This window comes from Vipera berus (assembly GCF_964194415.1).
Source record: "Vipera berus genome assembly, chromosome: 6".
Taxonomy (NCBI): Eukaryota; Metazoa; Chordata; class Lepidosauria; order Squamata; family Viperidae; genus Vipera; species Vipera berus.
This window is the reverse complement of record NC_138208.1, coordinates 44,296,862-44,320,855: the sequence shown is the minus strand read 5'-3', so window position 1 is coordinate 44,320,855 and position 23,994 is coordinate 44,296,862. Positions and strand designations below refer to the sequence as shown.

Genomic DNA, 23,994 nt, shown 5'->3' with positions numbered 1-23,994 from the left:
AAGTCCTAAGCAAGAAATCAAAAAGTGCCTGGGATCTGTGCCAAAATTATGAAAGTTGTTCCTTTCTATACAGCTAGATTGAATCTTGTCTCCACAGGTAAACAATTAAAGTTTTTTCAAATTTCTAAATCTTTTTATACAGATTTCTAGCACTGCATCTAAATATATGCATGCATGAGTCAAAGAAAGGTAATTTTTCTTGTAATTGCATACAAAATCATATTTAGAAAGACAGACCAAGTTACAGAGGAGTGTGATGTTTGTCATAGAAAAAGGGGGTGGATACAGAAGCAGATAATCAGAATTCTGATATACATGAATGTCTTACAATCACAGATGTGCTACCTTCTTAATCCATTAGCTTCAAAAAAAAGCCTGGAAGCTGAGGACAATCCAAGAAAACAAAGCAGTCAGATAAGGCACAAAAGAGTTAACAGAAACAGAACTGTTATCTAGGACATTGATGGCAAACCTTTTAGAGACCGAGTGCCCAAAAACAACCCCGCCCCCTGGCCTGCAACAGATTGCCCAGGTGGCCCTGCAGCGCCATGGTGGCCACCCCCTTTGCCCGCACCCCGCAGCATCATCTGCACTCAATGGGGCGCGAGGGTGGAGTCTTGTCCCTGCTGCCCAGCTGCCATGTGCTTGGCTGCGCTGCTTCGCGCGGGCCACACCCGGGGGTGACTTTTCTCCAGGGAGCTGCTGATGAGGAGGGGGCAGTGGGGCTGGGGCAACGGCGTGTGTGCCTACAAAGAGGACTCTGAGTGCCACCTCTGGCACTCGTGCCATAGGTTCGCCACCACTGATCTAGGATGAAGGAAGGGAAATGATTGGAAGGAATGAGGAGCCAGATATCATAAAGATCTGGTTATGAAGATCTAGGGCAAGAGAGAAAATCACTCTATTATGTTGATTTCTTCAGTGCACCAGCCATGTAATATTCACATTTCTCAGTGGATACATATCAAACTCTGCAAAGTTTCTATTGAAACAAACCATAGGAACCTTTAGTAGTATAAAGCCATGATTATCTTAGGTATATAAGCAATGGGGGATTCTTTAAATACTTACACTACTGTTCCCACAATGTTTCACCACTGGCTATACTGGCTTGTGCTTATGGAGCTGAGATACTAGTTGGGGTCTACCAATTGGGACAATGATAAAAGTGGTTGGAGGTGTATAAATCTGACTTAGGCTCTTTAAAAAGTTCTGCTTTTTGGCTCATGTTAACATTTTGTTAATGAGTTCATTAAAACATTACACAAAACAATCTGTTACAGAACAGGTAGTTGTAATGCAAGCCCTTGCATGGCAATCCAAATTTATTGAACTACTGATGCTAAGTCATACAAAATTGCACCACTTTTAATTAAGGCTTTTAGTTTACATTTGGCCACCTCAAATCAGTTGTAACATTAGGTTGTCAATTTAAATACTGTGGCTCCCTGTTGGATTTTACACGCAATCTTTACACCCAAACAATGCATACAAAGCAACAAGGCATTGTTAAATAAATCTGCAAAAAGGTAATTACTGCAACTTAGGCCTTGGGACCAATTACACATGATTAAAATTACTTCCCACATTCACATCCACAGTACTCGTCCACCATTTAACATCTCAACCAAAACGTTACACATGTAAAACAATCACTAACAGGCAAAAGTACTAAACCTGTATATTTGGTATTGCAAATACACTTATGCATGAGCAAGCAAGGGAATTCACAGTGAGAATCTACAGCTGCAGAAGCCCAGAAATGATTTACAAAAAATTGTTAAATCATTAAAAATTGTTTTATAATATACACTTCTTGTTGTAGACCCCCACTGTACACACAACTATAAACATTGTTCCCTATGTAAACAAGGAAAAGGAAACATACGATAAAAGGTTGAAAAATCTGGACATTTCCTTCCCAACAGATATTAAAGGCAATGTCTTTAGACAGACATTATACTGAAAGGACTCATTTTAAAGACACTAGTTCACTGTCTCCACAGGTTTTTTTTATCCTAAAATTAAAAAACTATATAGCTGTTGTGTTAATCAAAGCGCTTTTGTACAATACAATGATGATCCTGTATTTTTTTTTTAAAAAAAGTTACAATAAGCTACAAATACCAATGAAGCAAAGTTATCTGGAGTAGTCTATATAGGAGCTCTTTGGACTTTCTTTTATTATGCTAAAATAGTGGTGCTTTTAGGATTTACATTATTGTACTCTCCAATAGGAAGTATGGGGTTTGTTGCAGTATACAGTACGGATTTCATACATGTACAACATTGGTAAATGAACAATGTCTCTCACTGGTAATACTGGATGTAGGCTCTGGTTTTACCAGTTGCATACACTTAGATTATGCATATGTAAAAATCTCTTGTGACACTGGAAAGTGATTACAATGTGCAAACTGATGTAGCTGTCATCATTTTATAAGGGTACCACCACAGGAAAGTCCATTTAAGATGTTGGCAGGTTTAACAAAGTTGGAATGCTGGCGCTGTTGTAGTCAGCAACAGTTCTTCAGACCTGCGGCAAGGACAAACAACAGAGAATTAGCTGCTACATTTACCTAAATAGTTAAAAGAGAACTCCTGCTCTTAAATTTTCCAAAGCATTAAATAGTTTTATTTGTCTAACTTGGATTACCTACTACTCTTCAATTAAACTTGATTCAATCACTCAAGCATAGGATCCACTATAAAGATGAACTTGCAGGACCTCCTTGCAGCAAACAGATTTTATGAAAAAATGCACTTGAAATTCTTATTTACATTATCTTTTTTATTTAAATTAAGCAGATGGATATTTTACCAGGTCAAAATTGAAGGAATACATCCAATACTGCATTCACCCTCTATAGGATTCTCTTCATTCTCCCCCCTCTTTTTTGTGTAAACCCCTAATCTTCTAACACAGGGATCTTCAAACTTGGCCCTTTTATGACTTGTGGACTTCAACTCCCAGAATTCCTCAGCCACATAAAAGGGCCAAGTTTGAAGACCCATGTTCTAACATAAATTTATATATTCAGGAAATGAGGATTCCATTTTTCCATTGGCTGGTGGACACCAACAGGTAAAAAGTTCAAACATCAGCTCTACAAATACCAACCTAGGTAAATAAACAGGAACGCAGTAATGAAACTTATTTAACCAACAGAAAGAACAAAAGCGCATAAAACATAAGCAAATTTAATAGGCCTGGGTAAAAAAACTGAACACCAAATGAAAACATTGTTTTGGGTTGTGCTGTAACTATAAAAGCAAACAGCTGCTGGTTAAAATAGGTATTATTATTTCAAGATAACATAGCAAGCATGGTACAATAATATTTATTCAACTTTGAAAACATCAGGAGATAATTATAAAATCTAGGAATTGTTGTGAGCTGCTTTGAAATATTTAACTGCTAGGTAAAATATGACTTAAAATAAAATGCTGCTGTACTTCAATCAAAATAGTCTGTTAAATGTAGTGAGGGGGGATCTCCACATTACAATGCATTTTACATTATTAGCATCTGTTCTAGAGCGCTTGGGGGGGGAGACAAAGAGGAGAGAAAGTACAGTTCTTTTGTTCCAGTGAAGTCCACTAGTCTGATACTGGATATTACCCAGTTGAGAATTTTAATTCTTTCTACAGCTGCTAAAACTTCTAGTAATAACAAACGAATCCCATTTTCTAAGCATTAGTCTCTGCTCATTTTATTGAAACCTAATTTCAAAATGGGTATCACTCTCATACAAGCAATCGTAACAAGCAAGTTACTTTAGTGAAAATGCTTATGCTTCATTGAATATCAAATAGATGGATTTTTTTAAAAGGATGAAACTAAAGAAACAGGCCCAGGGAAATTTCCAAAGTATTTAAATCTGAGCAGTTTTACCATTAGAGACTTGTATAAAATGGAAATAACATCAACATGAGATTCACTTCAATTACATTTTAGTATTGTAGTCACGAAATGACTCATACTTCTAGGGAAAGAGTATCTTTAAAATCTTATAGCTCACGGGTGGCGAACCTATGGCATGCGTGCCACAGGTGGCACGTGGAGCCATCCCTGTGGGCACACGCGCCATCACCTAAGAGGGAGGCGGGGCCAGGCTGCCCTGCCCCCTCTCCACATGCTCCTGCGCTCTTGCTCTTTTTCTCTCTGCACTAAGAGTCAGGGAGCAGCTGCAAGAGCTGGAGGATCCGGGCTGGATGGTGGAGGCAGCTGCAGCACGAATCCAGGTAAGACTCCAGAGCAATTTTGCGCCCCCTTGGCTGATCATTTTACGATGTTCCAGCGGCCCAATCCGGGCATCGGAGGCCTTCTGCTGCCCAGATCTAGGGCTGCAGAGCGATTTCGCCCCCCTCCCAGCCGAACTGGGCAGCAGAAGTGTTTTCAAAGCTTCTGGAGTTCGCATCCATGGCTGTGGGGAGATTTTACAATGCTCCAGAGGCCCGATCCGGGCATCGGAGGCCTGCAAAACACTTCTGCTGCCCAGAACTAGGGCTGCAGAGCGATTTCGCTCCCCCCTCCCACGGCCGATTTTGCAGGCCTCCGACACCTGGATTGGGTCTCTGGAGCATCACTCACTTGGCCATGTCCCCGGCACCCAGCAATGCATAAGTGGGTTTCAGGTTGCAGTTTGGGCAGTTGGTCTCAAAAAGGTTCGCCACCGTTATAGCTCAATAAACCTTTGTGTTAGCTTGCCAACATAAGGAAATAGGACAGGTTCTGAAGGTTCATATAACTTAATCTACTGAAGTGAGCCTAGCTGTTTCTCCTTAATTTTTTTTTAAAAAAATACATTTTTATATATTTTATACATTATACATTTATAGAATCAATTTGGCTGATAACAGACATTGGCACACAAAAAGTTGCCCTCCTTGTTCTTACTCTGACCTACCCATTTTTCAAACATGGGTAGCACACAACTGAATGTGAGATTCTACTCAACAGTGATTACTCCTATATCTTTTTTAATTTGCTTAAATATTTATAATTTAGAAAATATCTGTACTGGTATTTAAACATTTATGGTTATAGATAGGCTAATTCTTCTAATGCATCACAAAACAGATTTTATTTTTATTCTTATTATTAGATACTAGAATACAAATTATGCACCTTGCTAATTCTACTTATTAGTAGAATAGAACAAAACAGAATAGAATAACAGAGTTGGAAGGGACCTTCAAGGTCTTCTAGTCCAAACCCCTGCTTAGGCAGGAGGGAAGTTGTTCCATTGATTAATCGTTCTGTCAGGAAATTTCTCCTTAGTTCTAGGTTGCTTCTCTCCTTGATTAGTTTCCATTCATTGCTTCTTGTTCTACTTTCAGGTGCTCTGGAGAATAGCTTGACTCCCTCTTCTTTGTGGCAACCCTGAGATATTGGAACTGCTATCATGTCATCCCTATTCCTTCTTTTCATTAAACTAGACATACCCAATTCCAGCAACCGTTCTTTATGTTTTAGCCTCCAGTCCCCTGATCATCTTTGTTGCTCTTTTCTGCACTCTTTCTAGAGTCTTAACATCTTTTTTCCATCATGGTGACCAAAACTGGATGCAGTATTCCAAGTGTGACCTTACCAAGGCATTATCAAGTGGTATTAACATCTCATGTGATCTTGATTCTATTCCTCTGTTAATGCAGCCTATAACTGTGTTGGCTTTTTTGGCTGCTCCAACACACTGTTGGCTCATATTTAAGTGATTGTCCACAAGGACTCCAAGATCCCTCCACAGTTACTACTATTAAGCGAGTTACCACCTATGCTGTACCTGTACATTTGTTTTTTCTTGCCTAAATGTAGAACCTTATTTTTTTCACCATTGAATTTCATTTTGTTAGATAGTGCCCAATGTTCAAGTCTGTGAAGATCCTTCTGTATCTTAAGCCTATCTTCTGGAGTGTTGGCTATTCCTGCCAGCTTGGTGTCATTTGCAAATTTGATGAGTTCTCCATCTATCCCCTCATCCAAATCATTGATGAAGATGTTGAACAGTACTGGGCCTAAAACAGAGCGTTGGGCTATCCCACTCCATACTTCCCTCCATGTAGATGCAGTTCAATTGAGGACTACATGTTGAGTGCGGTTGGTCAGTCAGTTATGAATACATCTGGTTCTGATGCTAACTCACATTTTTCTATCTTATCTAGTAATAAGTCTACTTTATCAAATGCCTTACTGAAGTCCAAATAAATTATATCCACAGCATTCCTCTGGTCTACTAATTTTGTCATCTTGTCAAAGAATGCAATAAGATTTGCCTGGCACAATATTTGATAAACCCATGTTGACTTTTGGTTATGACCTTGTTTGTTTCTAGGTGTTCACTGATTCACTGCTTATCTTTTTCAGAATCTTTCCAGGTATTGAGGTCAGGCTGATAGGTCTGTAATTTCCTGGAACCATTTTTTTTCCTTCCTTTTCCCCCCTAAATCAGCTCTTTTCCAGTCCTCTGGTAGTTCCCCGGTGCTCCAGGATCTTTGAAAGATATAGTTCAGTGGTTCTGAGATCACGTCTGCCAGTTCCTTCAGAACCTTGGGGTGTAATCCATCTGGTCCTGGTGATTTGAATTCATCTAGGGTGGACAGCTGCTCACTTATCATTTTCTTGCCTATTTTAACTTCTGTTTCTAATCTGTTTTGTACGGTACTGTTTTTGATAGGTTGCACTGTTTTTTCCCTTTGTGTAAAGACGGAGGCAAAAAATGAGTTAAGTAGTTCTGCTTTCTCCCTGTTGCCTATTACCTTGCCACTTTCTCCCACTAATGGACCAATCGTTTGACTTTTTTCTTGTTTTTTACATGTTGAAAGAAGCTTTTTTGTTATTTTTTACTTCTGTTGCAAGCCTTATTAATTTTGAGCCTTAGCTTTTCTCACTTCATCTTTGTAGGCTCGGCCTATTTGCTGATGTCCTGCCTTTGTTATGTGCCCCTCTTTCCACTGTTTATACTTGTCCTTTTTATCTTTCAATTTGTCAGACAGTTCTTTATGCAGCCACACTGGTTTCTTTTGAGAGCTGTTATTTTTCCTCTTCGTTGGTACTGTGCTAGACTGGGCCTTTATTATCTCACTTTTCAAAATTTCCCAAGCTTCTTGAGTTGTTTTCTTTTGAGGATTCTCATCCATGGAATCCTTCAAGTATCAGTGTTCTTTTTTATTAAATTTTATTAATTTTTAAGAATTACAGTCTTTAGTGGTTAGTAAACATGTTGTCTGGGTTCAAATATTTAACGTTAACTTTTTAATATAAATCTGTTCAATACTACACAATCCAGTAATTTTTCCTGATCTTCTCCATATTTTTTCCATTTTCCCTTCATTACACCATTACAATTTTTGGTATTGTTAATGCATACAAATTTAGATATAAGTATCTTCATCATATTTTACTAAAATCCTACAAATAATATCAATTCATAAATCAATATACTGTTTTGTACTCTTGTTAAAGTTTGATTTTTCATCAGTATTTGCAATATCTTTATCAGTTATGATTTCCTCAATATTAAACATTTATATAACATGCTTTTTAAAGGTAAAGGTAAAGGTTCCCCCGCACATGTGTGCTAGTCGTTTCCAACTCTAGGGGCCGGTGCTCATATTCGTTTCAAAGCCGAAGAGCCAGCACTTGTCCAAGGATGTCTCCGTGGTCATGTGGCTGGCATGAGTAGACGCCAAAGGCGCACGGAACACTGTTGCCTTCCCACCGTAGTGGTCCCTATTTTTCTACTTGCACTTTTACGTGCTTTCGAACTGCTAAGTTGGCAGAAGCTGGGACGAGTAACAGGCCCTCACTCTGCTACGCGGCACTTGGGATTCGACCCGCCAAACTGCCAATCTTCGGATCGACAAGCTCAGCGTCCTAACCCACTGAGCCACCACGTCCCATGCTTTTTATGACATGCTAATTAAAGCTTTTGTTCTTCAGTTCTCAGCAGCTAATGGCCGAAGAGGTGTGGCTGGTCTTTCCCCTGCCGGTTTAGAGGGTTTTCTGTGGATCGAATAGAGAGACCACCATCTCTCCATGATCAACAAGGCACCTCTTCTTCATCGCCTCTTTGGGCAACTTTAGGCCCTTTTCAGGGCTCCCAAAAGGGCGAATCAGGCGTGGAAGGCAGAGCCTTGCCTTCCTGTGTTCATCTCGCTGTGACGCAAAATCGAAAGTCTCTTATCAGAGAGTTCTTTATGCAGCCATGTTGGTTTCTTTTGAGAGCTGTTATTTTTCTTCATTGGTATTGTGCTATACTGGGCTTTTATAATTTCACTTTTGAAAATTTCCCAAGCTTCTTGAGTTGTTTTCCTCTTGAAGATTCTCATCCATGAAATCCTTCCCAAGCTCTAAATTTATTGAAATTAGCTCTCTTAAAGTCCAAGACTCCAATTTGGACTTTATGTTCTATTGCTTGTGCTTGCATAATATTGAATTCCAATACTGCATGATCACTCTCCACTTCTATCATTTCATCTCTGTTAGTGAGAATTAAGTCCAATATGGCTCATCCTCTAGTTCCCTTCTCCACTTTTTGGGAGACAAAGTTGTCTCCTGGGTTTGTCAGGAATCTGTTTGATCTTCCACTTGGCACAGAGTTTGTCTTCCAGTTGCTGTGAGGGTAATTAAAGTCCCTCATTACTATTGTGATGTGCTTCGTACCTACCTGACTAGCAAAAAGTTCATCTATTTCCTCTGTTTGGTTGGTGGCCTGTAGTATACACCTATGGCAATGTCATTCCCCCCCCTTTTATATTGACCCAAATGCATTCAAGACAGGTTTTCATCATTGTTATGCTCTATTTCTGTAGAGATGTAGTTATTTCTTATATAGAGAGAAACTCCACCTCTTTTATTTGATCTGTTTCTTTTAAGTAATTTAAATCCCTCTAGCTATATGTTCCATTTGTCGGTTTCATCCCACCAGGTTTCCGTAATGGCAACAATATCATATCTGCCTTCATTTAATTGAATTTCTAATCCACCCTGTTTATTGTTCATACTCTGTGTGTTGGTGTATAGACATTTGAGTCCTTTATGACTGACCCCGTGTTTACTTTCTACTCAACCTGTGTGGTGCCTAAGTTCCCGTATTTCCTCACTACCTGTTTGATTAGTCAATTAACTCCCTGTCCCCATTGTTTAGTTTAAATATATGGTTTGTTGCACAGTCAGCCAAATGTTCAGATTGGTTTTGGCATTTTTATCCACCTATCAAATCCTTCCCAAGGACATGACATATGCAGATGTTCGTGTCTGATGAACTTAGAGGTACTGTCGCACAATGTAAGCTGTTCCGAGTGAAGCTCCCTTTGGCAATTGACTGATAGTGAATTTGTCAATGCTGGTGGTATTCAAGTGGTGCTCCCATTGTTTTGGGATTGCAACCAAGGAGTCTATTACTATAGATACATACAGGAGGTATATTGTTATTTATATGATTAGAAATACTTCAAGAAGGATTTAAAGAAATCGATAAGACTATTTTATAATTTATCACAAGAAGTAACTTTTACAATAGGCTATGCTCTACTTGCAATCTTACCTGGCTCAGTGCTACAGTACATACATGTATTAAAGTAACTGACATGACGACTTTTTGCGTGCTTTTCCAGGCACAGGAGTTTTTCTGTTAATTTGTCGCACAAGGTCATAAAAGATCTGTAAATAAGAATTCATTTCATTTAATACAGAAGTTAAATCCTATAGATATCTTGTAATGCATTAAACTGAATTCTGATTAGTCTTAGTAGCAGTCCCATTTCACTTATGAAACTTTTTAAAATTTTTGTTACAGTGAAATAGGGACATGTTACTGTCTACCTCATTTACTCTCCTTATTTACAGTAAAAATATGCTGCGATGCACCATTTGGGCAATTATGAAATACTAAGTGCTGCACAAGAAGGGAATAAACGTACTATAAAATTATATAGCTCTGTATTACAATTATGATACTTATTTGAGAAATTTATTTTCAAGAAATTACCTGCCTTTTTCAATAAACTTCCTAACATACGTTTCTAGAAGAGTGTGTTTTAAGATTAACCTTTCCAAGATACCCTTTTTTGTTTAAAGAATTCCAATACCCAATGTGAATGTTCTCTGAGAAATATGGGGGTAAAATAATACACACAGGTGATAATTTTTAAATTAAATCCCCAAACTGAAACAGCATTCAAGTGTGCTTACATGACTAACTGCTTTTGTCTTCTGTGAAATCCAAGGCTAAAATGCCCTTATTATTTCTCCCAGCTAAAACAGACTAGGGAAAAGTGATTTTCTCCCATTCATTAATTTATAAAAATTTAATTCATAATTAAAAATCCTAATTTTAAACTTCTAAAAAGGGCATGCACTAAAAGCACTGTATTAAATAATATCTACTTCATCATTCTGTTTAAACACAATTCCCAGACTTCACTTAAATACTACTAAAATTAATGATTAACACAGCTCACTGAATTAATCATCATTTGGAAACAAAAATGTCTTACATTTTAAATTAGAAAGGAATATACGGCCATTAACATTCACAAATAGTGTTGATGAAGAGGTGGGCCTCAGACAAATAAAAGTATTATAAATACTTTATACTCTTTACCTCATTAACATTTATCTTTGATTTTGCAGAAGATTCTAAAAATGCACAATTATTCCATTGCCTTGCTAAATTTTGTCCTTGTTCCTTTCCCACAACTCGTTCATCTTCCAAGTCACACTTATTGCCAACGAGAATCATTGGAACCTAAAATGACAAAATATTGTATATGCATTAAAATGATATATGATTTACTGAATGGCTATTAGAAATTGGGTATTATAAGAAAACCAATTAAATGCATTTTAAAAATAAATTATTTGAGAATTAAAGAGTTAAGTTTGTAGTAGATGTTAGATTCTTTTGAACTGTCACAGTGATCTTGAGCAAGCACATAATAGTTAAAAGTGAAAGTAGGAACTCATGAGTGGGCAACAGAAGAAACTATTTTTTCAGTATGCAGGAAACAAAAAAGTCTCATGAAATTGTTGTGGCTAAAAGGGAAGCATGTACAGATCAATATTTCATTTCTTTAGATAGCTAAGACTAGCTGAGGAAGAGGGATAAAAAAAGAGAACGTTCACCATTTAACTTACTACTTTTTCTCTACATCAAACTTGGATTCTACAAAGCCCAAATCATGGATCCTAAGCAAATATACCAAACATTACATAAAACTGAGATGAACTTCAAGTCTTAACTATGCATTTGAGAATTGTGGGTTATGATTTTGTAACACCAGCTTCTTAATAGAAACTATAATTTCTGTTTTATGTAAAAATGCCTCAAGTCTCAACAGAATGTATAGAAAATTGAACTAAGAAGGATATGGGAGCTTTAGAACAAAGTGAGAAAGGCACAATAGAACATATGCAAAAAGACACATGGAGGAATGATGAACTAGCTATAAATGACAAAAAACTGTACATAAAGGAATGGTGCGAAAACTGAAGATCAGAGAAAGATAATGTATAGTACACACAGGGAGAAAAATATAGTTCCAAAACCTAATCTACATATGTAAGAATTATACAGCAATTTCATAAATATTAAGGATATACAATAAATTAGAATATAATGTCAGCTTATAATAATATTCCTACTGATTTATTTAAAAAATCATGGTTTTTATTCTGTGCTAATTTATAATAATTGGAGATAATTATTTCTACAAAAATAGTTCCCTTGAATTGAAACTAATATTTTAAATTATATTATTCTTATGAAAGTTGATAGTATAGCAAAATGAAGGAACTATCAAAATCTGTGGGGAAGAATAAATGTGGTACTATATTTTGAGAGCTACATCTACACTGGTTACTATTAAATATTTTTAAAAGTTAAGACTTTATTAATTCATTTCTAAGAAACAATCACCCAGGATTTTTCTTTCAATGATAGTTTTCACAAGAAAATTGTGTTTTCAGTTTTCTTGATTTTAATGTATTTATTTCATGATTGGACATATTTGTTAACTGCAACCCTACTTCACCAAATTACAAGCTGAAGGTATTACAGAACTTTCCATTGTAGTTTTCAAGTTTTAGATTTCTTTTTCTGTTCTTATGGTAATTAATGTTTCCAGATAAACAGATGCATTTGTTCAATGAATGGTATTACAGAAAAATGCAATGTGCTACAATTATTCCATTTTTATGTATATTCTTGGCTATTTTAGTCATTTCAAGATTCATTTGCACTTTCTGATGCAATGTAATTTTAAAAACATTTGCAATTTTTTTAATGCAAAGAATGTTGTTACATGGAGAAGGTTTTAATAATCCATCATATAATTTTTGGTAACCTGCTGACACAAGAGTTGAAGACTACTTGAAAACTACAACAGGCCCTTATTGTAGCCATAGGCCCTTATTGTAGCCATAGGCGGGGCTACAGAAGCTAAATGGTAGGTGGAGGCTGCCGCCAGGCAGATCTGCGGGGTGGGGTGAAATGGGGGCGGTGGGGATCGAAGAAAGCCCTTCCAATGGCCGATGTGGCTGTTGCGCTGCAGCATATATTAGGCGCATGCTAAAAATCATGCTAGGGCTTATTTTCTGGGTGGGTCTTATTTTGGGGGAAACACGGTACTTAATACATTCTTTACATCCATCTTCATGCAAAAGGAAAAAAAATGTTACTCACATCATCAGTGTCTTTGACTCGAAGAATTTGTTCTCGTAGATCCTGCAAATCATTAAATGTGGATTGTGCTGTGATGGAATAAACTAAAGCAAATCCTTGACCATTTTTCATGTAGAGGTCTCTCATTGCTGTAAACTGTTCCTGTACATACAAAGAGAAATGGAGAATTCAAAACTCGCTTGTTTAGAAAGTCAAACTGACTTGTTATGAGTATGTTCCTTTTAACATCATTATTATAAACACAAGCAACTATTCTTCAAATACAGATAACTATTTACAGGTAATCCTTGATTTATAACCATTCATTTAGTGACTGTTTCAAGTTACCACTATTGAAAAGGGTAACATGATTTTTCACACTTACAACTATTGCAGCATTCCATGGTCATGTGATTAAAAATTTGGATGCTTCGCAATTGGTTCATATTTATGATGGCTGCAGTGTCCCGGGGTCATTTGTCTCAACACTGCAATATAAAGCATAGCCATTCCAAGAAGCCCTAGGCTTGCAGCATGAAGGGCAGTGACCCCAGGAGCATGGTGCAATGCTGCAGTGACCGTAGGAAGTCCCAGCCCTGCAGGATGAAGCATAGTTGCCCCTGGAGTATGGTGCAAAGCATAGTTGCCCCGGAGTGTGGCTTTCTGAGTGGGCTGTGCTTTGCACTCCAGTGCTATGTTGGAGTTTCCTGGGATTGCTGGACTTTGTGCAGTGGCATTGGGCTGAGGCTTCCTGAGGCAGCTGCAGCTTCAGACAATAGGGATTGCTGTGATTGCTGTTGCTAAGTAATGCAGTTATGTGATATCATTCTTTATGAGTATATCATTTAGCCTTGGAAATTGTGGTACCGATTGCTATTGTAAGGCTAACTATATACAAGATGCAGCAAGCATATCAAATAATTGATAGTATCTGAGTGGACAAGAGAGATACCACAGAATCATGTTACATATCTTCCGTGCCGTTTTGTAGTATTTCTTCCATGAATTGAAATAATTTCATTTCTTCTCAAACCTACCTGTAGGAAATTATTGCATATTTACATTCTCTGTATTTCTGCTCTCCTGTCTACATAATTCACACAAACTTGGGTTGAAATCTTCCTACAACTACCAGAACTTTGCCACAAGTATTATGCCAAAAATTGAATCTACAATCATTTTTAAGATGCAGTTTCCGTAACAAATGGATCACATATTATTAACTGTAAAATAATGTACTATAGTGGGTCCCAGGTATATTTGTTCACTTTTGTCCTTTCATATAAAACATCACAAATGAGTAGAAACTGAGTCATATTATTCTTTGACAGATACACATCTGCTTGTCTTAAGAAATTAATGTTTCATCTTCCATCGTTCTTGTCTTTTTAAGAGTTTTCTTTCAAATTATTCAACTTCTAGTGCTTTTTCTTCAAAGATAATTATTTCTTAAGAATGCATTGTAAAATGATGAAATGACATTAAATGAACACTAGTTGCCCAACTAGGCAGAAACAATACCAAATTTAAGATCGTTATAATGTACACAGATAACACTTATGTTTACCCGGCAATATAATAATATATTAAGTTGTTGAAAGCATCAAGGATTTCTCCAATCCTTTAGACCAGTTCTGGGAAACTTAACTGATGGAAAAGGGAAAAAGGATACCAGTCAAATGCTAACATTCTATGTAATATCTGAACCCCTTTTAAATACTAGTGCAACTGAAATGTTAAATGCTGATCCAATCACCTTTCTAAACTGAAAATTTAATTTGCTTACAATCTCTCATTTTCCTCTTGAAATTAGTCTTATTTTCCAGTAATGTTGTTCTAACTAAATAACAAAGATAAAATTAATTTGTGTTTTCTTAGGTTACGTACTATCTGAAATCAGAAATAGTGTCAAAACCTTATTATGAAAGTCTCCCATTTTATTTCATAGTATTGTACAATAGCTTTATTTTACATACCGTTCCTGCTGTGTCTAGGATTTCAAGCATACATTGTTGAGCATCTACTTCAACTTGCTGTCAAAAGAACAGAAGCAAATTTTTATTGAAGCATAGTTTCTTGCCTTTATTAGTTATACCCACAATGCATGGAGGTTTGTTCTTGTCATATTCAAAGAAGTTGGCAGGCTATTAAAGTGTAAAGGTTTATATAATATGATAGCAAAATGATTGCTACTGTAATAAATCTTGTTGCAGGTTGTCTTATTCTTCTCTTTTCTTCCACTTTATCCAGCATTATGAATTTCTAACAGCAATTTTCTAGTTTTTCTTGAACTGCCATTTCTTTACATCCCTTTCTTTTGATCAATAGCTTTTGAACTCCACATGCCTCTTTATTACTCTATCATGCTTACTTCTTTTAAGTGCTAGACTATTTTTTTAATATTAAGTACTAAGTATATTTATAATTTTAAAAAAACCCGCACATACCTTTCTGTAGGAATCTTCTATCGTTGGATCATATTTTTCAACAAATATTCCTTGAACGAACTGTACAGTCTAGAATAAAAGGCAGTGTGTACATAAATACAGTTTATTTGAATTTATTTTTAACAATAACTCAACTGGAAAGTTCATAAGAAATTCAGGACAAATAAAGCCATAAGTTACTATCAATATTTTAAGCAGTTGACGTAAGAATACTGGCTCACTAGTTTAAACTCATACTGAATTATGAACAATGCTTCAAAAATTATTGTTGTTAGTTGCGAAGTCGTGTCTGACCCATCGCAACCCCATGGACAATGTTCCTCCAGGCCTTCCTGGAGGTACCATCTTCTGGAGTCCATTTAGGCTCATGCCTACTGCTTCAGTGACTCCATCCAGCCACCTCATTCTCTGTCGTCCCCTTCTTCTCTTGCCCTCAACCTTTCACAGCATTAGGCTCTTCTCCAGTGAGTCCTTCCTTCTCATTAGGTGGCCAAAGTATTTGAGTTTCAACTTCAGGATCTGGCCTTCTAAAGAGCAGTCAGGGTTGATCTCTAGGACTGACCGGTTTGATTGTCTTGCAGTCCAAGGGACTCGCAGGAGTCTTCTCAAAGGCCTCAATTCTTTGGTGCTCAGCCTTTCTTATGGTCCACCTTTCACAGCCATACATTGCAACTGGGAAGACCATAGCCTTGACTATATGCACTTTTGTTGGCAGGGTGATGTCTCTGCTTTTTAGTGTGCTGTCTAGATTTGCCATGGCTTTCCTCCCCAGGAGCAAGCATCTTTTAATTTCTTGGCTGCAGTCCCCGTCTGCGGTGATCTTGGAGCCCAGGAAAATAAAATCTGTTACTTCCTCCATTTCTTCCCATCTATTTGCCATGATCTTGGTTTTTTTAATGTTAAGTTTCAAACCAACTTTTGTAGTCTCCTTCTTCACCTGCAACAAGAGGCTCTTTAGTTCCTCTTCACTTTCTGCCAATAGAGTGGTATCATCTGCATATCTTAGGTTGTTGATATTGCTTCAAAGGACTCCTCAGCTAAAATCACCATTATAATCATATTTCTATTTAAAATTAAGGCAATGCCAAAGTTCACATATATACAAATTATATGTAAAGGTAAAGGTTCCCCCGCACATGTGTGCTAGTCGTTTCTGACTCTAGGAGCCAGTGCTCATCTCCGTTTCAAAACCAAAGAGCCAGTGCTTGTCCGAGGATGTCTCCGTGGTCATGTGGCCGGCATGACTAGACGCCAAAGGCGCATGGAACGCTGTTACCTTCCCACCGTAAAAAAAAGGTAAAGGTTCCCCCGCACATGCGTGCTAGTCGTTTCCAACTCTAGGGGCCGGTGCTCATCTCCGTTTCAAAGCCGAAGAGCCAGCGCTTGTCCGAGGACGTCTCCGTGGTCATGTGGCCGGCATGACTAGACGCCAAAGGTGCACGGAATGCTGTTACCTTCCCACCAGAGTGGTCCCTAATTTTCTACTTGCATTTTTACGTGCTTTCGAACTGCTAGGTTGGCAGAAGCTGGGACGAGTAACAGGCGCTCACTCTGTTACACGGCACTCGGGATTCGACCCACCAAACTGCCGACCTTCTGATCGACAAGCTCAGCGTCCTAACCCACTGAGCCACCGCATCCCTTATGCAAATTATACTTACCTACAAATTATAAAATTAACATATTCAAAAAGATACTGAAACTGAAGCCATATTTATTTATTCAACCATTGTAAAAGAAGAAAGGAAGAAAACGTAAGCAAATGTTAATATTAAAGTAGGTGAAAAGAAAATTCAGAATTTCACTTCTGTCATTTATGCTTTTACCCCATACACATCTAAGTCAGTGAATTTTCAGAGTTGCAGTTGTTTGTAAATTCAGTTTTACAATTGTTAAAATGCCAGGTTTTGAGATGTAAAAAAAATCAGACCAAGATAAATCACTTTCTGCAACACCATGTGATAATGGCTTTATCACTGACAGTGTACATTGTGAAGCATTAAAACCCCATTTTGCAACATGTAACAGACTACCAGATTTCCACTGATTTCATCAGTAACTTGCAATCTAAGGTGACCTTCCAAACTAATTTTAAACAACGTAACAGGTGACTTTATACTCCAAAGAGAATTCCGCATTAACAGCCAAAGTTCTATTGTTTTTTTGCTTTTTTAAAAAAAGTAATCTGTAAATTTACATGGGCAGTTCGGAAATAAACCTCCATTTGTTTATCAATGACAGACACACTCACAGATACAGAACTTTTATTGTACACATTAGAAAACTAGAACATTTTTGACATAATCTCCATTCAAATTGAGAAATTTCTCATGTCTTACAAGGTTTGAAATTCCTTAGTAGTAGTCGCTCAGCACAAAATCTGGGCTATTGGGTGTGTGTGTGTGTGATCAAAAACATCGCAACAGAACTGCTTCAAAAGTTCTTGGGCGTGTCTAGCAGTGTGCGGGTGAGCATTATAGTGAATTAACATCACACTGGAAGTGGTGCCATAGCAAATCCCACCAAATGTGAAGATGCCAAAGGAATACTGCTAGTGAAGTTCATGGAGCATGGTTCGACCATCAATTTAGAAATCTACTGTGAAACGTTACAAAAACTCAGATAAGCCATCCATAACAAGCGTTGGGGCACGCTGACTTCTGGTGTGGTGTTGGTTCACGATAATGCTCGCCCGCACACTGCTAAATATGCACCCAAGAACTTTTGAAGCAGTTCCGTTAGGATGTTTTTGATCACCCCTCCCCATAGCCCAGATTTGGTGCTGAGTGACTATTTACTAAGGAATTTCAAACCTTGTAAGACGTTATGACAAGTGCCGCAATTTGAATGGCGATTATGTCAAAAAGTAATGCAATGTTATAGTTTTCTAATGTGTATAATGAAAGTTCTGTATTTACGAGTGTCTGTCATTGATAACCCATTGGATGTTTATTTCCGAATTGCCCTCGTACAAAGCTAATATTGGTCTATGGCAAATTCTTTCATCATTCTCAGACAATATGTTCTCTTTCACTCTATGGAAAAGTTTTTTAAAAGTTCTCTGAATTAAATTTATAGTTTCACTCTTTGTGGGAATGCCTCTGAGTTGTTTTTTTTTTTACTTCAACTGACTGCCTGGATAGTCCTGTACTTTTCTTGGCAAGACTTTGTAAGTGGTTCGCTATTGCCTGCTGAAAGTGTGTGATTGGTCTAAGGTTACTCAGTGGCTTCAGGCCTAAGATGGGACTAAAACTCACGATCTCCCAGTTTCTTGCTTGATGCATTAACCACTAACCAAACTGGTTCTCTATTCTGCCTATCAGTTTAAAATCTTCCAAAGATATGATCTTTAGGAAGTACACTACTAAATACTAAATGCTTGCGGTAGCTCAGATGACTAGATTTTTAAAATGCAAGATACATAGGTATTTCCAATCATTGTAAGGTTTTATAGACAACAAATAGATGCACCCAATGAGCACTCCTTTCACTTGATTCTGAAATGTGCATGCTCATAGGAGTAAAGTAACTTATAGCCATTTATTTACAGTATCATTCTAGGGTTGTCAAAGAACTAAGGCAATTTTGGAAAAAAAATTTTTTTTAATTGAGTCCTAAACAAGAGGCGAGCTTCTGAAGTCTTCAAATTTTCCATTTGCTTGGAGGGAAGTTAAGAATTCTTATACTCCCTTGCTCACAATACTTGAATTGTTTCAGCACTAAATGTAAGGATAAAAGTGTTCTAGATCATTTTGCTGTCAGCCTTGCAAATCCAAAGAAGCAGCACATCCACAAGTACTAACTTTAACTTTGCTGTAAGGCCACATTAACATAAATTTGCAAGTCTGAAAGTACATTTCTTCTCCCTGCTTTGCAGTCCAAAAAAATAGAAAGGGTCCGTTCTGTGACCTCTTCCATGCCCCCATGGTCTCTCTGGACTAAGTTGCTTTTCATCTGACTATTGTCTGGCTCTTTCTCCTGTCTGCCATATATCTTCACATCACTTTGTTGTGCTATTTTTTTTTCTACAAATCAGTTCCAATTCTAGAAATTGAGTTTCACAATAGAATAAAATATTTTTATGCACAGAAGTCATCTGAAGTTTAGTCACCCTGAGCTGTAGATGCAACGTATTTTCTCTGCTTATAAATCAGTAAGATGGAGGTGAATACTACTTACCAATGCAGACTTCCCAACACCTCCCGAACCAAGAACTACTAGTTTATATTCGCGCATGATGTAAATCTTAAATCACCTTAAAACCTGCAATACAAAAAAATATGCTATATTGCAAATATACATGTGTCAATGTAGTTGATTAACATGTATGCCATGTATGAAATTGTGGAATTAAAAACAATGAATAGAAATTATGGCTATCTTATTCCAAAGTTAGTGACACATTTTATGGTATAAACCTTGAAAGGTATGCAGAGGAAAAGCAAAATATTTTATTTCAATATGGTAATTTATCCAGTGTCTCCAAATCTGCACATGCACATATACTCATGTGAAATTAACCTCAAACTTTTTATCAGTAAACTCACATAATCTCAATTTATAAAATGTTCTAAATTTTTTAATCCAGAGTTACAGTTTAAGAAATAACACTATTATTCCAAAAGACTCATTCCAGGTTTTCCTTAACCCAACTATACAATTACATTAACAGCAAATATTCTAGAACCTGTGGCATTATCTCTTATGAAGACTAAGGCTTATATAGATAAACAGTTGGTAATGCAATATCTTTTCACTATGAGTACTGGCTATGCAAGTTAATTACAAACTCTTGCATTCATTTATATGGAGAGGAAACTTAGAATAATAGTTAAAGTCATGTACTAGGACCCAGGAGACTCTGTTCTATGCATAGAACCTGGCTAGATGATTTTGAGCTCTTTATCAGTTTACGTGGTTGTTGGTGTAAGGAAAACAGCAAGCATTATACATGTCACCTTGAGTTTTCAAAAATAAAAGTGGGATATGAATAAAATAAATCAATACAGAAATAAAATATTCAGCAAGGGTCCCTTTGAACTCACTATATTTCTGGTTACTGAACAGAAACCTGGTACACTTCTAGTCAATCATAAAGGTAAAGGTAAAGGTTCCCCCGCACGTGTGCTAGTCGTTTCTGACTCTAAGGGCCGGTGCTCATCTCCGTTTCAAAGCCGAAGAGCCAGCGCTTGTCCAAGGACGTCTCCGTGGTCATGTGGCCAGCATGACTAGACGCCAGAGGCGCACGGAACGCTGTCACCTTCCCACCGTAGTGGTCCCTATTTTTCTACTTGCATTTTTTACGTGCTTTCAAACTGCTAGGTTGGCAGAAGCTGGGACGAGTAACACTCACTCTGTTACGCGGCACTCGGGATTCGACCTGCCAAACTGCAGACCTTCAGATCGACAAGCTCAGCGTCCTAACCCACTTAGCCACCACTTCATACTTATGCTTTAACCACTTCAGAGATAAAAAGAACTTGTCTGAAAGTTGACAGGTACCTAAAACACACTTTGTAGGAATTAGGAAAAAACTTGGTATGGTAGTACTTGCAAGGTCCACTATAAAATAAGTCAATGTCAGTTGAATATGCTTCATTTTCTACTGTGTCAATGCATAAAATCCAAAGGCAAGTCAAAATTTGGGGGGAAAAACTATTTACTGGACAAGCTGAACACTGGAGATAATTCTTAGGTACACAATTGGAAAAGACATTGGTTGCTCTCATGCAGCACTCACAGTATTTTTATGGTTTGTTGTGAAGATGCATAGTATACATGCACCATCTGCTAACTGCTACGTTCTGAGATAGCAGCACTTGAGTGAGATGCAATGAAGAATGAGAATCAACCCCTCACAGAAACAATTGTCAGATACCACATATTTTTAAACTGCCACTTAAGCAATGCAAGGCATAAAAGATACATGTCCTCTTAGCTATATTAAAAATAACTAAATTTATGTGTGTGCATTTATGCACCATAAATTAATGCTATGGGTTGTTTTAGATAATTCCTGAAAATACACTAATGTTCCAAAATGTTAATATAGTAAATAAGGACTCTGCTATCTGTTCATCTTATTAAGCAAGGGAAGAATGAATTAGACTTTTCACTTGTTTTAAAAATGCATAATGGATTTTACATTGACATTAATCCATTGACATTAATCAGTCAAAATGTTTGCATATATACAATCCAGGAAAGTTGCTTGTTAATATATTGCTTCAGCTACAAATGTCTACTAGCAACTGGATTCATAGTAAATTATTTTATTCTCATGGGATATTGAGCTGTCAACAGAAAAATCAGTTATGAAATACTATGATGAAATATATTTTTATTCTCAGTGTATTATATTAATGGGACAAAGCAATGGCCATCCAGTGAGGAAAAAAGTATTTGATCCCCTACTGATTTTGTACATTTGCCCACTGACAAAGAAATGATCAGTCTATAATTTTAATAGTAGGTTTAACAGTGAGACAGAATAACAACAAAAACATCCAGAAAAATGCATTTCAAAAAAGTTATAAATTGATTTGCATTTTAATGAGTGAAATAAGTATTTGACTCCTTTACATGACTTAGTACTTGGTGGCAAAACCCTTGGGTTTTTTTGTGTTTTTTTAATCCCATTTATATCCCGCCCTTCTCCGAAGACTCAGGGCAGCTTACAATCTAAGAAACACAAATCAATCTGCTTAGCAATAGCCTTCATTCTATGTATATGCCTGCTTATTAGGGCTTTCACACACACACCCAAGCAGCATTATTACAAAGTCAGCTTAATTGCCCCCAACAATCTGGGTCCTCATTTTACCTACCTCGGAAGGATTGAAGGCTGAGTCAACCTTGAGCCTGGTGGGATGCGAACCTGCACTAATTGCAGGCAGCTGGTGTTACTTAAGGAGGCATTAGCCTACTGCTCCACCAAGGCTCTTGCTTTGTTGGCAATCAGAGGTCAAAACATTTTTTGTAGTTGGCCACCAGGTTTGCACACATCTCAGGAGGGATTTTGTCCCATTCCTTTGCAGATCCTCCCCAAGTCATTAAAGTTTTGAGGCTGATGTTTGGCAGCTTGAACCTTCAGCTCCCTCCACAGATTTTCTATGGGATTATGGTCTGGGTAGTGGCTAGGCCACTCCACGACCTTAATGTGCTTCTTCCTGAGCCACTCCTTTGTTCCCTTGGCCGTGTGTTTTGGGTCATTGCCATGCTGGAATATCCATCTATAACCCATTTTCAATGCCCTGGCTGAGGGAAGGAGGTTCTCACCCAGGATTTGGGTTTGGCTAGTATAAAGAAGAAATAGGGGAGACATGATAGCAGTATTCCAGTATTTAAAGGTCTGCCACCAAGAAGAGGGGGTCATGTTATTTACCAAAGCACCAGAGGGTAGGACAAGAAACAATGGTTGGAAACTAATCAGAGAAGCAACTTGGAATTAAGAAACTTCCTGCCAGTGAGGACAATTAACCAGTAGAACAGCTTGCCTCCAGAAATTGTGGAAGCACCATCACTGGAGATTTTTAAAAAGAGGTTAGACAGTCACTTGTCTGAGATGGTATAGGTTTGTGGTGACAAAACTATGGCACGCGGAGCCATCCCTGTGGGCACACACGCCATCGCCCCAGAGGGAGGCAGGGCCAGGCTGCTCCTTTCTGCCTCTCCATTTGCGCCTACACACACTCTCTCTCCCTGCACTCTGAGTCGGAGGAGCTGCAAGATCTGAACGGATCCAGGCTGGATGGTGGAGGCAGCTGCCAGCTCAAGTCCAGGTAAGCCTGCAGAGCAATTTTGCACTCCCCCCATGGCCTTTCCAGGCGGCAGAGCCTTTTCCAAGCCTCCAGAATACAGATCGGGCCGCTGGGGCACTGCAAAATTGCCCCGCATCCATGGATTCGAGCTCAGGAAGCTTGGAAAAGGCCTCTGCCAAGTGGCGGCAGCAGGGCGATCTGTGTGGGGGGAAATGGCAGCAGCAGCAGGGCAATTCGTGAGAGGGGGAAAACAGCAGTGACAGGGTGATCCGTGTGGGGGGGACGGCAGCGGTGGCAGGGCAATCCGTGTGGGGAGGGGAAAACGGCAGTGGAGGCAGGGTGATCCGTGCGAGGGGGAAAACGGAAGCAATAGGGTGATCTGTGTGGGGGGGATGGCGGCAGCGACAGAGTGATCCATGTGGGGGGGACAGCGGCAGTGGCAGGGCGATATGTGCGGGGAGGGGGAAATGGCAGCAGTGGCAGGGTGATCCATGCGGGGGGGAAACAGCAGTGGCAGGGTGATCCATGTGAGGGGGGGGGAAATGGTAGCAGCGGCAGGGCAACCCATGTGGCGGCTTGGCCAGGGCACTGTTCGCCCCACTCTTTCCATAATTTGGGGCACCAATCTTCCCTCCCCGCGCCATGGCAGGCTGCTACTCCCTATATTGTGGAACGCCCTTGCAGCCCCTGGGAGTCAAAGGCTGGCTATGACCACCTCACCTCCGGTCAGCGGACACTGGCCACCCAGGCCACGGGGGTGGAAGGGGGTTCTGTTCTCCCCAAAGGCCAACTCCTGGCTGGAAACCTGCCCAGCAGCACCGCTCTGTCACTGCCTGGTTGGGGATGGAGGCAGAGAGGCCTTGCCAGGGGTCTGGCCACCGCCGCCCAGGCCTCAGTTTGCGCAGAGGACGGAGCCCCATTGGAGGCTTCCTGGCCGAGGCTGCAGAGGGGCACCCAGCAGGATTGCCACTGGGTGGCGGCAAGGAGACGGCCTGGCTTCCTCTCATTGCTGCTGGCCATCTGGGCTCTGTGGCCCAGTGCCCCCTTTCCCTCGCAGCTCATAATGCCAGGGTCATGGCTGGAGCAAGGGCATGGCCAGAGCTGCTCGGCCCTCCGGCTTCC

General features: G+C 38.9%; 1 protein-coding gene across 4 annotated transcripts in view; it reads right to left on the bottom strand.

Annotated features, from left to right (window-relative positions):
- Positions 1 to 218: 218 nt before the first annotated feature.
- RAP1B (RAP1B, member of RAS oncogene family) overlaps positions 219 to 23,994 on the bottom strand; it is a 33,590-nt gene continuing 9,814 nt past the window's right edge. For all 4 annotated transcript variants that reach the window (XM_081331644.1, XM_081331647.1, XM_081331645.1 and 1 more), the window contains 7 exons: positions 19,292 to 19,375; positions 15,113 to 15,181; positions 14,642 to 14,698; positions 12,687 to 12,827; positions 10,608 to 10,751; positions 9,549 to 9,664; positions 219 to 2,536 (listed from right to left, as the gene is read on the bottom strand). In XM_081331644.1, coding sequence (XP_081187770.1) covers positions 9,578 to 9,664; positions 10,608 to 10,751; positions 12,687 to 12,827; positions 14,642 to 14,698; positions 15,113 to 15,181; positions 19,292 to 19,348 — 555 coding nt within the window. In that variant the 5' untranslated portion in view covers positions 19,349 to 19,375 and the 3' untranslated portion in view covers positions 219 to 2,536; positions 9,549 to 9,577. The remainder of the gene's footprint in view (positions 2,537 to 9,548; positions 9,665 to 10,607; positions 10,752 to 12,686; positions 12,828 to 14,641; positions 14,699 to 15,112; positions 15,182 to 19,291; positions 19,376 to 23,994) is intronic.